The sequence below is a fragment of the Somniosus microcephalus genome, chromosome 19 (assembly GCF_052327205.1).
Source record: "Somniosus microcephalus isolate GS21.2 chromosome 19, FLI_Smic_1.0, whole genome shotgun sequence".
Taxonomy (NCBI): domain Eukaryota; kingdom Metazoa; phylum Chordata; class Chondrichthyes; order Squaliformes; family Somniosidae; genus Somniosus; species Somniosus microcephalus.
Window position 1 is genome coordinate 33,662,295 of NC_141005.1, and position 15,149 is coordinate 33,677,443.

Genomic DNA, 15,149 nt, shown 5'->3' on the forward strand with positions numbered 1-15,149 from the left:
TTTTTTAACCACGTCTACAACTGACTTTCACCTGATATTTAATATGTTCAACATGCAAAATATAGTTTACCTTTTTTTGAGTTGGTGTAGACTGTACAATTTGAAATAAAATACAAATTATGCTAAACGAGATCCATACAGAATTCAGCTGCAGCTCAATTGCTTTTTGACATTTACAGAATAGGATATTGATATAAATGTGCATGCAGCATACAAAAGTGATTTGGGAATGTTTGGACCAACTTCAGTGTTGTTAATCGGGGTAGTGGTTGGGACCTTTTAAAATATATCTTTAAGAGTGGTTTTCCAAAATCCCTAGATGAAACTGCTCCCAATAAGGGAGCGTAAACTGGCACTGAGTATGTTACCCTCGGACAGTGATTAATTTAGTGTTCAAATATTAAAAATGGAGATCTGACGTGGAAAATTTGAGGCGTGAAACTGTTGGGCAGTATAATATTCAGTATGTGGTTGTGGTAGTGCACCAATAGCTACCACAGGTCAGTTGTTGCACTGAAAGATACACTTTCTGTCCAGTCCACATGGTGTGCACTGACAACTGAAATCAGTTACACATGATGTGAATCTGGAGTTGCACCCAAGGAGGATTTTGGAGTTGTGCTTCTTTTCACAGGGACCTGTTCGTGTAGTTTTGGTTTGCAGGCTTATGTAGACATTGGTGTACGTAACAGCATTCCAGGTTTGTAACTTAGCACAGTGTTCTGTATAGGAATGGCACTGTGCCAAAGCTGGAAGAAGGGATCTTTCTCTCAATCGTTTTTCTTAAAATAACTATTTACACCTTTTTTGTATATTTTTTAATATGCAAAATAATGGCCCAGAAATTCGGGCCGGGGGCTTCCCGCGGGCCTAAGCCCCCGATCTGCACTTACCTAGCGCGCCGGCCGTTGAGCTGTGGGCCCGCGTGGAATTCTGATCCGGGGCCTGGTCCAGCTGCCGGCGCGCAGTGCTTCTGTATCCCAGGGGCGCAGTTAGTTCGATGCGTCCCCTGGGATCACGTGGGCCATGGGCAGCCAATCGGAGCAGGGAATGCTCCATTCATAAGTCTGACAGGAAGTGCTGTCAAACTTAGAAATACTACGGGTCCTTCTTACAAAAATCACTAAATCTTCAAATAAATTTTTAAAAAGCATCACATTTTTAAAATAAACTATAAATTAAATAACTATTTTAAACAATTTAAATTTTTGAAAAAATAATTTTATTTTCTAACGGGGCTAAAAGTAAACTTGCCTTGCTTTAAAGTATTTATAAAAATAATAAACCTGTGGGGAAAAAATGTTTTAATTTTAATTAATTCACCACTTACCTTGTAAAAAGCAGGTCTTATGCCTGCTTTTTACATTTCTAAATTCTGCAGGCTTGCGTTCCCGGGCAAACCTGTATTTATAAAAAAAAAAACAAAGTTCCACGCGCACGCGCAGCCTGCCCCGCGCACGCATTCGACCTCTGAACCCCTTCGTTCAGAGGAATGGAAGTGCCGGCTTCCCGCGCATGCGCAGTGCATGCAGGAAACTGACACTTCCATCGGGCCCACGGGTGAGTACCCCGTGCGTACTCACCTGTGGAGACCTGAATTTCTGGGCCAATGTGCTCAGTGGCAAAGGTTAAAAGAGAACTCCTGCTATAAGTATATAAAAAGAATAGAAGAAACAAAATAGTCATCTTTATTCAGTGAACAGTGGAGGGAAATATTTTACATTGCAAAGTAGAGCAAGGTGCAACACCTTAAAATGAAGATCTTTTGTTTGCTGTTCACAAAGGTGTCTCTATTTCTTAAATTTATGTTGCTCAAATTGGAGGGGGATCATGAAAGTCTCGGCTATTTTCCAAAGTATGGCCACACACACTCTACCTGCAGGCACTACAATTTTCTGGCAGAGTGTAGGAATACACAGCCTAACTGAGCAGTGAGAACCTCGGCAATCTGCCCACTGAATGGACCAATGAAACTTTCAGTGGAAAAAATTTGAGTAAGCGTTGCATTTGGACCCGAGTGTCCATAGTCTCCAGTTCACCCAAGAATTCTGTCCTAATAACTAAATTATGAGGCAGAAGGCTTCCAACAGCCCCCTGGCTCTTGTGATGTCTGGCAAAATAAGATCTGTTCAGTTGTTTTGCCTGTAAGTGATTGCAATTCTCACTTTAATGTAAAAACGGGTTTTAATTTAAAAATGGGTCTTAATTTATCAGTTGACATTAAAATGAGATGAAAGCACACTACCGAGGAAAAGTCTTTAAAAATGTATGGTTTCGGATAATGAGGACTGAGCTATAACTGGAAATCTTGATGTCCAGAAAACTTGTATTTTGTAAAATGAAAAATTCTTCTGTTTTGCCACATAAATTGTGGAGTTTAATGTTAATTATTGTGTCTTGCTTGCATAAAGAAAGAAAACTTGCATTTATATAGTGTGCCTTTCACATCCTCAGGATGTCCCCAAGTGCTTTACAGCCAATTAAATACTTTTTTTTGAAGTGTAGTCACTGTTGTACTGTAGGAAACATGGCAGCCAATTTGCGCACAGCAAGGTCCCACAAATGGCATTGAGATAATGCCTAGATAATCTGATTGTTAATGATGATGGCTGAGGGATAAATATTGGCCAGGATACCAGGAGAAATAGTGCCACGGAATCCTTTGCGTCCACTTGAGAGGACAGACGGACTCTTTAATGTCTCATTTGAATAATGGCACCTCTGACAGTGCAGCCCTCCCTCAGTATTGCACTAAACTGGCAGCCTAGATTTTTGTGCTCAAGTCTCACAACCTTTTGACTTGTGACATATGATGTATAAATAACTTATTGCATATAAATAATAAAATGTTGTGTTTTTAATGGATTGGCATAGTCTTTCTCCAGCTCCTTTTCCCAGCAGTAATGTGAGAACAGATGTATCTAAAGTTTCAAGCAGGCTGCTGTGACAGTGTTGGATATTCAGTGTATGGTGAATAGAGATAAGGTTACTGCATGCCTGTTCCTCATTGTTTGTGCCACATTTTGCATTGTAAGTGTTCTAATCAGCTACACTTGCTAAGATAATTAAACGGTAAAGTGCTTGCTTTCTAATGTTTTGTGTTTATTAGAAACTGGTATTTATACTCCCATTACAATGAGTGGAATTTGACAAGGGTACTTTTGACATGAGCTCCATTGCAGTGGCAATGTTTCTTAATGTACTTAAATTAGACAAAAATGAACGTCCTCACTAATTAGTTGTGTAGGATATTAGAGCACAGAAATGAGTTTACAATGTGAAACTTGAACTTTACTTTTTAATTAGATTGTTGATTTTAACTGTAGTGTACTTAATGCTGTTCTGTTTGCAAATTCAGTTCTGTCATTGCTTATTTTCCAATGTGAGAGATTTGTCTACTGAGAGTTGGTTACAAGGTTGTAGTGACATTGATGCCTTCAGAGCATGACCTTTAGCTATATTTGCATTTTATCTGAAGGCACTGGTATGTTCAAGGCCTGTAGTGTTTGTATTGCAGTAGATGGCAATCCATCCATACAGGGCCAAGGACACACAGGTTTGTGACATTTCGTGTTCTGGATAACTGAGTGGGGCAAATCAAGAGATGTGCTCTGGTTGCAAACCTGTGCTGTGTTTCTGATGAAATCTTTGGCCATAGCATTAAGATTTTGTAACTCTTTTGGCCCTCTCAAAGATCATATTGCAATTGAATCACTTCTGTGTTCACTCTAGGACAAGCCTCATTGTGTAAGTGGGATAAAGAAGTGTTGTTAGCCCTAGACACCACGTTCCAAAATTAAGGAGAAAGGAGTGGGGGAGATGGAAAAATTATTCCTGCAAACAAATCTTTGCCAGAGGTGGATGTTTTAATGGTGAATTGTAACAAACAATAATTGTCAATTTTCTGAGATTGAGAGGACGACAAAAAAAATCCAGTTGGCTTACAGTAACACTCCGAATAGAAGCTAACATCATGATGGATGTTGTTAAATATATTTACCTTGCTATGATGTGCTGGTGAATGTCTGTGAATTGCCGATGTGGAATTATAAAGTATATATTTCTGGAAAATGGATAGTCACAAAGCACCATTTCACTATAGTTATAGTAAAATCTTCTGTTAAGATAAGTTATGCTATGTTTTTTTTATGAACTGTAGGAGAAATCTTTGAACTCAAAGCAGAGCTCAACAGTGACAAGAAGGAAAAGAAGAAGGAAGCAGTGAAGAAAGTGATTGCTTCAATGACTGTTGGGAAAGATGTCAGGTATATACAATTTTGAGAATTTTAGCAATTGTAAAATTAGGTGGGAGAAAGTGACAGTAGATTCACACTGAGGTTGTGCAAATATGGGAAACATAGAAAAATAGGGGCAGGAGTAGGCCATTCGGCTGATCCTCTATCTCAATACCATATTCCCGCTCTCTCCCCATACCCCTTGATGCCTTTTGTGTTTAGAAATCTATCTATCTCCTTCTTAAATATATTCAGTGACTTGGCCTCCACAGCCTTCTGTGGTAGAGAATTCCACAGGTTCACCACCCTCCTGAGTAAAGAAATTTCTCCTCATCTCGGTCCTAAATATCCTGCCCCATATCCTGAGACTGTGACCCCTCGTTCTAGACCCCCCAGCCAGGGGAAACATCCTTCCTGCGTTTTAAAAACTCAGCTCTTTTCATAACATCTATAAGGTTCTCTGAATTTTCTGCAGATATGAAGCATTCAAGACTAATTCTTATCTTAGCATCAGTATTATGCCGATTCAAATTTTGCAAGTGTCCTCTTATATAGTCTTTATATGATGATGTGATACGGGATTATGTAACTTCTTTAAAAATTAGATATGTAGCAACAAATTTTAAGTTTCAAGGTATTTTGATTTTATTTGTGCACGAGTGACAGTTATGTGAGCACATACTGGTCCAAAACAAATGGAGATGATAATCTCTTCATAATCATTTATTAAATCTGTTCTATATACAGTACCTAACATCTGTTGTGTAGAATAGATTTGATGTTTTTACTTGTGTTTCAGAATAATGGTGGAATTTTTTAGTTACTTTAGTCAATATGATTTTCATATTAGTGACTACTGAAGAGCTCGGTAGATTACATCTAAACAGGCAGGGTGTTAATGTATTGGCAAAGCAGTTAAATAAGGAACTGACAATGTTTTTAACTAGGGGTGAGGGGTCTGGAAAATAAAAATAACCAGGATCAGCTAATAGAGGAGGGAGAAATAGATAGTCATGAAGAAAGCAATTTCGCAAAAGGGATACGAGTAAAGAAATAAAATCAAATAGACTAGTTATAAATAAGGAAAAGACTACAGGACTCCTTCCTCAAGCAGTACTCTGTCGCTATTTAAAAAGCCAAGAATCCCGTAAAGCCTTTTTAAACTTGTCCTGCCGCCTTCAAAAACTTGCGTATGTACACCCCCAGGTCTCTCTTCTAGTACCCCATTGAAAATTGTACCATTTGGTTTAAATTGGCTCTCATTCTTCCTACCAAAATGTATCACTTCACACTTCTGTGTTAAATTTCATCTGCCATGTGTCTGCCCATTTCACCAGTCCGTCTGTGTCCTCCTGAAGTCTGTTGCTATCCTCCTCACTGTTTTCTATATTTTGGAGTTTCGTGTCATATGCAGACTTTGAAATTTTGCCCTGTATACCTAAGTCCAGGTCATGAATGTATATCAAAAAGAGCAGTGGACCCAGCACCAACCCCTGGGGGTACCACTGAACACTTCCCTCCATACCGATAAACAACCGTTCACCACTACTCTCTGCCTCCTGTCCCTTAGCTAATTTCATTTCCACGCAGTCACTGCCCCTTTAATCCCAATTTTGGTTAACAAATCTATTGTGTGGTAGTTTATCAAACATCTTTTGAACGTCCATATACACATCAGTAGCACTACCCTCAACCCTCTCTGTTACTTCATCAAAGAACTCAATCAAGTTAGTCAAACATGATTTGCCTTTAACAAATCCGTGCTGCCTTTTATTTATTAACCCATATTTTTCTGCATTGTCCTGCATTATTGTGTCTCAAAGTTTTCCCACAACCGACGTTGGGCAGACTATCCTGTAATTGCTGGATTTATCCCTCTCCCCTTTATTGAACAGGGATGTAACACTTACAATCCTCCAGTCCTCTGCTACCACTCCCACATCTAAGGAGGATTGGAAGATTGTAGCCAGAACCTCTGCAATTTCTACCCTTCCCTCAGCAACCTAGGATGCATCCCATCTGAACCGGGTGACTTTTCTACTTTGAGCACTGCCAACTATTTAAGTACCTCTATTTTTATCCTATCCAATTTTTCTACTATCTCCTCCTTTGCTACGACATTGGCAGCATCCTCTTTAATGAAGACCGATGCAAAATACTCACTTAGTACCTCAGCCATGCCCTCTGCCTCCACGAGAGGATCTCCTTTTTGGTTCCTATTCGTTTCCAACCTTCATTTGAATACCCTTCACTATTTATACGTTTATAAAAAAATTACAATTTTTGGATTCTCTATTACGTTCCCAGCTAATCTATTCTCATACACTCTCTCTGCCACTCTTACTCCCTTTTTTAGATCTCCTCTACTTTTTGTATTCAGTTTAGTTCTCTCTTGAATTATGAAACTGATATTTATCATAAGCCTCCTTTTTCTGTTTAAGAACATAAGAAATAGGAGTAGGCCATACAACCCTTGAGCAAGCTCCATCATTCAGTAAGATCATGGCTGATCTTAAACCTCAACTCCACTTTCCCATCCTATCCCGTATCCCTTGATTCCCTTAGTGTCCAAATATGTATCACACTCAGTCTTGAATATACTCAACGACTGAGCATCCACAGCCCTCTGGGGTAGAGATTATTTCATTTTCGTCTCTATATAACTTTAGTAATCCAGGGAGCTTCAGCTTTCGATGCCATTCCTTTCCCATGTGGCTACTTGTGCCTGCAGCTCACCAATCAAATTTACCACGCTCCCTGCATTAACGCACATGCACTCCAAGCCCATCTTAGTCTGCCTTGCATTTTCTCCCTGTCTGATCCCTCCTATTTCTGAATTACTCTTTATTCTAATGCTGTTTGTCTCTTCTAGTTCTCTGTACACCTTGTATCTGCTCTCTCATGCTTCATCCTGGTGCCCCTTCCTCTGCCAAATTAGTTTAAACCCTCCCCAAATTAGTTTAGAAGACCAAAGGAAACTGCAAAGGGATATTTATAAGACTGGGGGTAATCGGCAAAAAAGTGGCAGGTAGAATTCAATGTCAGTATGTGTGGGAATGCATGTTGGTAAAAAAACAAATAACTGCAGTAATTATACACTAAACAGATGTAGGCTTGGTGTTGTGGAAGAGCAGAGGGACTTGGATACAGGCTCACATAACATTAAAGTCAGCACCTCGGGTTGATAAGGCTGTTAAAAATAAACTAATTGAATTCTCGGTTTGTCTCCAGAGGTATTGAATATAAAAAGCAAGAGGTAATACAGTAATGAGCCTGTGTAAAACCTTAACAAGACCTCTGTTAGAGTGTGCAGTATTGGAGCTTTACACTAAGAAGGATATTGAGGTTATACAGAGCATACAATGTAGATTCACTAGAATGCTGCCTAGATGATACTGAGTTGGGAGGACAGTTGAGTCTGAGGAAACAGCCAAGGAATTACAAAGAATCTAGACAAAATTTATAAGTAGGAATAACAATGGTAAATTCAATATGAATAAATATACAGTCTTACAGATTGGAAGGAGAAATGGGGATTATACTCAATAAATAGTGCTGCGGTAGCTAGGGAGAATTCTGAACAAAATCTAGGAGTGATGGTAAACACCACATCTATTAGTTGCAGAGCAGTTATCAACAAACAGAACACTGCATTATCTTGCCAGATTAGGGGAAAACCAGCCCAAGGGTGTTGGGCTGATGCTGTACAGTGATCTGTTAAAGACACACCATGAGTGTTAAATTAAGTTCTGAAGTACAAGCGAAACCTCCACGCCCTGGACGCAGCTCAACAGAAGTACCCAAGGCTGATCCCTAGTGTCAGAACTGAGTTGTGAGGAAAGATTTGAAAAAAAACTTGGACTGTTTGTCCTTGAAAGGTGAATGCGAGGAACCTTCAATGTTTGAGATACTAAATGGCATAGACAAAGCAAATCTCAACTGTTTCAAGTTAGTGTAGGATGATCAGACATGGAAACAAAATAGCAAAAGTCAATCTCAAGACTGGTCTAGAAGCACTTCTTCACAGAGGGTGATTAATACCTGAAATGGTCTTACAGAAAGGTATTGGAGGCAAAACTCTGGAATCATTCAAAAGGCAGTTGGGTGCTGTGCTTGGGCAGGATATTAGATTTCTACGTAAGGATGCGCTTATCTGTGTTTAGCTTGTGAAAGAATTATTAACAGTAGTTCAGTGGTAAAGTTCATACAGTCCACTCCAGATAATGCAGTAGTTTTTGCACTTAAAATAGTTGACTTATCCAATGTAAACAAGGCAACAAAGTGGGAATTTTGTGCTTAAAATTTGAGTTATCGGATAATTTGAATTAGGCAGTTTTGAATTAAGAGTAGATTGTATTGTATTGGCACTGCTGATTGCTAATGCCAAAATATTTTTTAGTGTTCAGCATTGCTGCTAATTGTAAGTATAAATTGAGCTCTTTTGAATCCACATTGAAAACTTAGAAAATCCATTGTGCAAGTTCTTTCCCTTTGAGTTTTGTGGCAAACAGCTTTACTGTATATAAATATGATTAATTTAAACATAAGAACATATGAAATAGGAGCAGGAATAGGCCACTTTGCCCCTCGAGCCTGCTCCGCCATGCAATAAGATCATGGCTGATCTAGGGCTCAAAGCCACTTCCCAGCCCACTCACCATAACCCTTCACGCCCTTATCTTGCAAAAATCTGTCTATCTCCACTTTAAATGTATTTAATGACCCAGCCTCCACAGCTCTCTGGGGCAGAGAATTCCACAAATTTACGACCCTCAGAAGAAGTTCCTCCTCATCTCGGTTCTAAAAGGGCGACCCTTTATTCTGAGACTGTGCCCCCCGAGTTCTAAATTTCCCCATGAGGGGAAACATCCTCTCTGCATCTACCCTGTTGAGCCCCCTCGGTATCTTTTATATGTTTTGATAAGATCACCTCTCATTCTTCTAAATTCCAATGAGTATAGGCCCAGCCTGCTCAACCTTTCCTCATAAGTCAAACCCCTCATCTCTGGAATTAACCCCGTGAATCATCTCTGAACTGCCTCCAATGCAAGTATATCCTTCCTTAAATAAGGAGACCAAAACTGTACGCAGTACTCAAGGTGTGGTCTCACCAATACCATGTACAGTTGTAGCAGGACTTCCCTGCTTTTATGCTCCAACCCCCTTGAAATAAAGGCCAACATTCCATTTGCCTTTTTGATTACTTGCTGTACCTGCATGCTAACTTTGTTTCATGCACAAGGACCCCCAGGTCCCTCTGAACTATAGCATTTTATAATCTTCATTTAAATAATAGTTTGCTTTTTTATTTTTCCTGCCAAAGTGGATAACCTCGCACTTTCCCATATTATACTCCATCTGCCAAATGTTTGCCCACTCACCTAGCCTGTCTATATCCCTTTGCAGATTCTTTGAGTCCTCTGCACAACTTGCTTTCTCACCCATCTTTGTATCATCTGCAAACTTGGCTACATTACACTCGATCCCTTCATCCAAGTCATTAATGTATATTGTAAATAGTTGAGGCCCCAGCACCGATCCTTGTGGCACCCCACTAGTTACCATTTGCCAACCAGAAAATGACCTATTTATCCCGACTCTCTGCTTTCTGTTAGTTAGCCAATTCTCTATCCATGCTAATATATTACCTCCAACTCCGTGAGCTCTTATCTTATGCAGTAACCTTTTATGTGGCACGTTATTGAATGCCTTCTGGAAATCCAAATACACCACATCTGCTGACTCACCCTTGCCCACCCTGCTTGTTACATCCTCAAAGAACTCCAGCAAATTTGTTAAACATGATTTCCCTTTATAAAACCATGCTGACTCTGTTTGACTGCAGTATGTTTTTCTAAATGCCCTGCTATTGCTTCCTTAATGAAGGACTGCCGCATTTTCCCAACAACAGATGTTCAGCTAACTGGTCTATAGTTTCCTGCTTTCTGTCTCCCTCCTTTCTTAAACAGGGGTGTTACATTAGTGGTTTTCCAATCCGTTGGGACCTCTCCAGAGTCCAGGGAATTTTGGTATATTGCAAACAATGCATCCACTATCTCTGCAGCCACTTCTTTTAAGACCCTGGGATGCAGACCATCTGGTCCAGGGGACTTGTTGTCTTTTAGTCCCATTATTTTACCGAGTACTATTTCCTTAGTGATTGTCTTTAGTTCCCCACTCCCTGTGGCCCCTTGATTATCCATTATTGGGATGTTGTTAGTGTCTTCTACAGTGAAGACAGATGCAAAATATTTGTTCAGAGTCTCTGCCATTTCCCTGTTCCCCATTATTAATTCCCCAGTCTCATCCTTTAAGGGACCAATGTTTACTTTAGCTACCCTCTTTTTTTTATATACCTGTAGAAGCTCTTGTTATCTGTTTTAAAAGAAAAACATTCTTGCCAGTTAGAATTAAAGATTGCTGTCATAAAATCTATAAAGATGCATCATAACATAAAGTGTATAATTTGCACTTTCAGACAGGCTTTTATGACCCAGAATCATGGGGTGTGACTTGTGTATCAGTTTTAATGACTTTTTCTTAACCGCTAGTGAAAAGTCGACCAATGCAGTCCATGCACCATGTTTGATGTGTTTAAAAATGATTGAATACGCATACTTACTGTACAGCCTTTCACTGATGAACAGTTGTGCGTAAGTTACTAGTATTGAAGGGAACAGAAGAAAAATTGTCTCCTTTTGTTGGATCTGGACATAGTTCTGCGTCATCTCTAACAAATTTTGAAAAATGAAGTAATTGAAAATTTGCAACAAAATTTTTTAAGTACACATGTTGATCTCCAGTGTTTAGGTATTGCTCAGATAATTCTATGGTGAATGTTCTAGAAATGTATTCACATGACTCCAGTTACAATGCAAGGATATAAATTGTTCAAGTTTACATGTCAATTTCTCTAATTTGTCAGAAAGCTCCAATTTTTTTTACTTTGTGTCATACCGTTTCTTTATCTCATTCTCTGTAGCGCCCTCTTTCCTGATGTTGTTAACTGCATGCAGACAGATAACCTGGAGCTGAAGAAGCTGGTGTACCTCTATCTAATGAACTATGCAAAGAGTCAGCCTGATATGGCAATTATGGCTGTCAACACTTTTGTTAAGGTATATATTTTGATAAATTGTTTCAGAATTTTTAATCGGTCCATGTACAAAGCTTTACTAAATTCAGGCAATGGCGAAGAATCCGGGAATGTTACTAGACTAGTAATCCAGAGGCCTGGACTAATGATCCGGAAACATGAGTTCATATCCCACCATGGCAGCTGTGGAATTTAAATTCAATTAAATATTTCTGGAATGAAAAGCTAGTAATGGTGACCGTGAAACTACTGAATTGTCATAAAAACCCATCTGGTTCACTAATGTCCTTAAGGGAAGGAAATCTGCCATCCTCACCCGGTCTGGCCTATGTGTGACTCCAGACCCACAGCAATGTGGTCTTAACTGCCCTCTGAAATAGCCTAGCAAGCCAATCAATTGTATCAGCCGCTAGGAAAAACCAGAAGAAAACCAGACGGACCACCTGGTGTTGACCTAGGCACCGGATTTGGGCACGGCAAAGGCACACCCAGCCCAGTCAACCCTGCAAAGTCCTCCTCACCAACATCTGGGGACTTGTGCCAAAATTGGGAGAGCTGTCCCACAGACTAGTCAAGTAGCAGCCTGCCGTAGTCCTACTCACAATCATACCTTTGTCAATGTCCCAGACTCCTCCATCACCATTCTGTCAGTGGGACAGGACATACCCACCAAAGGTGGCGACACAGTGGTATACAGTCAGGAAGGAGTGACCCTGGGAGTTCGCCACAGACTCCAGACCCCATGAAGTCTTATGGCATCAGGTCAAACATGGGCACGGAAACCTCCTGCTGATTGCCACCTACTGCCCTCCCTCAGCTGATGAATCAGTACTCCTCCATGTTGAACGCCACTTCAATGTCCATCGCCAAAAGTGGCTTGGTAGCACCACGAATGACTGAGCTGGCTGAGTCCTGAAGGACATAGCTGCCAGACTGGGCCTGTGGCAGATGGTGAGAGAACCAACACGAGGGGAAAAACCTACTTGACCTCGTCCCCACCAATCTACCTGTCTCTGAGATGTCCATGACAGTATTGGTAGGAGTGACCACCGCACAGTCCTTTGGTGCAAGCCAGCAAGGGAGTTCAATAAATATATTTTTTTCAAAATCCTGTGTAAATGTAAGTATTTTCATTCTCTTCCAAACCTTGTATAGTACCCCAAAATGCCACGCATTCAGCATAATGGAATATAAGTATGGGTACTGGTGTTGATGCAGTTTCTTTCCTTTTTAAAACTGTGATTAAGTTTGTGGTTACTTGTTCAAATTTCAGGACTGCGAAGATCCCAATCCACTTATTAGAGCGCTGGCGGTGAGAACCATGGGCTGTATCCGTGTAGATAAAATCACCGAGTACCTGTGTGAGCCCCTGCGAAAATGTTTAAAGGATGAGGACCCCTATGTACGAAAGACTGCTGCTGTCTGTGTAGCCAAACTGCACGATATCAATGCACAGCTGGTAGAAGATCAGGGATTTCTGGACACTCTGAAGGACCTGATCTCTGACTCCAACCCAATGGTAAATAAAATAAAACTTGATTCCATTATATTTGTAGTCATTGTTATGAAGATCCAATAAAACTTCCAGCTGACTGGTAGAGATAGAAAAGGAATTGCGGGTTAATATAGCCAGTAGCTGAACTCTCAGTACTCTCATCTTGGTAAGAGTATGCAGTTTTTAAAAAAAAAAAAAAAAAAAAAATTAAATTAAATAGTTGTTGTCGTAGAGTGCAGGATGTAAAGTCAGAAAATGCTGGAAGCACTCAGCAGGTCAGGCAGCATCTGTAAAGAAGCACCTGAACTGTGAGGGAGCCGATGTCCTCGGGGTAATATTTTCTAGGGCGGTTCGGGAGGATTTAAACTAATTTGGCAGGGGGATGGGAACCTAGGTAGTGGAAAAGAGGGAAGTCATATGAAGTCAGAAATAGATGGTAGAAAGGTGAGAAGCAATAAGCAAAGGAGAGAAACACAAAGGGCCAAACTAATTCATAATGAGAGTGTGAAAAAAGCAAGCCTGAAGGCTTTGTATCTTAATGCTAGAAGCATTAGGAACAAGGTGGATGAATTAGTTGTGGAAATAGAGGTAAACAAGTATGATTTGATTGGGATTACAGAAACGTGGCTGCAGGGTGGGCAAGGCTGGGAACTTAACATCCAGGGATATACAATATTTAGGAAGGATCGGCAAAAAGGTAGGGGAGGTGGGGTAGCATTGCTGGTAAAGGAGGGGATTAATGCAATGGAAAGGAAGGATATTAACTCGGATGAAACGGAATCTGTATGGGTAGAAATGAGAAATAGCAAGGGGAGGAAAACGTTAGTGGGTGTGATATATAGGCCTCCAAATAGTAATATGGAGGTGAGGGAAGGCATAAAAAGGGAAATTAGAGAAGCGTGCGATAAGAGCACAGCTGTCATCATGGGTGACTTTAATTTACATATTGATTGGACTACCCAAATTAGTAAAAATTCTGAGGAGGAGGAATTCCTGGAATGTTTTCGGGACGGTTATCTGGACCAATATGTCGAGGAGCCGACTCGAGATCAGGCCATTTTAGACTGGGTATTGTGCAATGAGAAGGAACTTATCAGCAATCTTCTTGTACGAGGCCCCTTGGGTCAGAGCGATCATAATATGATCGAGCTCTCAGTCGAGATGGAGAGTGAGGAAATTGAATCAGAGACTAAGGTCCAGAACTTAAATAAAGGGAATTACGAGGGTATGAGACGGGAATTGGGTAAGATTGATTGGGTGGTGTTTCTGGGGGGATTGACAGTGGATAGACAATGGCAAGCATTCAAAGATAGAATGGAAGAATTCCAGAACATGTTTATACTGGTTTGGCATAAAAATAAACCTAAAAAGGTGACTCAACCGTGGATAACGAGGGAAATTAGGGACAGCATAAAATCAAAAAAAAGGGCATATCAACTGGCAAAAAAAAGCACCAGACCGGAAGATTGGGGGCAGTACAGGATACAGCAAAAGAGGACAAAGGGATTAATCAGGAAGGGGAAAATAGAATACGAAAGTAAACTTGCAGCAAACATAAAGACAGACTGCAAAAGCTTTTATCGGTATATCAGGAGGAAAAGACTGGTAAAATCCCAAGTCGGTCCCTTGCAGTCCGATTCGGGAGAATATATAATGGAGAATAAGGAAATGGCAGACCAATTAAACTCATACTTTGGTTCTGTATTCACAAAGGAGGACACAAATAACCTCCCAGGAATATCGACAAACATAGGGACTAATGAGAGGGAGGAGCTGACAGAAATTAGTATCTCTAGGGATATGGTGTTGGGTAAGTTGAGGGGACTGAAGGCCGACAAATCCCTGGGGCCTGATAAACTACATCCTAGGGTACTTAAGGAGGTGGCCCTGGAGATAGCAGATGCTCTAAGGATCATCTTCCGGAACTCCATTGACTCGGGAACAGTACCCGTGGATTGGAGGGTAGCTAATGTTACCCCAATATTTAAAAAGGGGGGTAGAGAGAAAGCAGGGAATTATAGACCAGTAAGCCTTACATCGGTTGTGGGCAAAATGCTAGAGTCCATTATTAAGGATAAAATAGCGGAGCACTTGACAAATGGGGAAAGGATCGGACAGAGTCAACATGGATTTACAAAGGGTAAATCGTGTTTGACTAATCTGCTGGAATTTTTTGAGGAAGTAACTGGTAAAATAGATGGGGGAGAGCCAGTGGATGTGGTGTACCTTGACTTCCAGAAAGCCTTCGATAAGGTTCCACACAAAAGATTATCATGCAAAATTAAGGCTCATGGGATTGGGGGCAAAGTATTAACGTGGATAG

General features: G+C 40.5%; 1 protein-coding gene across 5 annotated transcripts in view; it reads left to right on the forward strand.

Annotated features, from left to right (window-relative positions):
• The window catches only part of ap1b1 (adaptor related protein complex 1 subunit beta 1), a 107,153-nt gene that overhangs the window by 14,955 nt on the left and 77,049 nt on the right, over positions 1–15,149 (forward strand). For all 5 annotated transcript variants that reach the window (XR_015072307.1, XM_085961494.1, XM_085961490.1 and 2 more), the window contains exons 3-5: positions 4,160–4,265; positions 11,218–11,353; positions 12,605–12,850. Coding sequence is in view for 4 of the 5 variants with exons in the window: in XM_085961494.1 (XP_085817620.1) it covers positions 4,160–4,265; positions 11,218–11,353; positions 12,605–12,850 (488 nt within the window). In the remaining variant the exon portion in view is untranslated. The remainder of the gene's footprint in view (positions 1–4,159; positions 4,266–11,217; positions 11,354–12,604; positions 12,851–15,149) is intronic.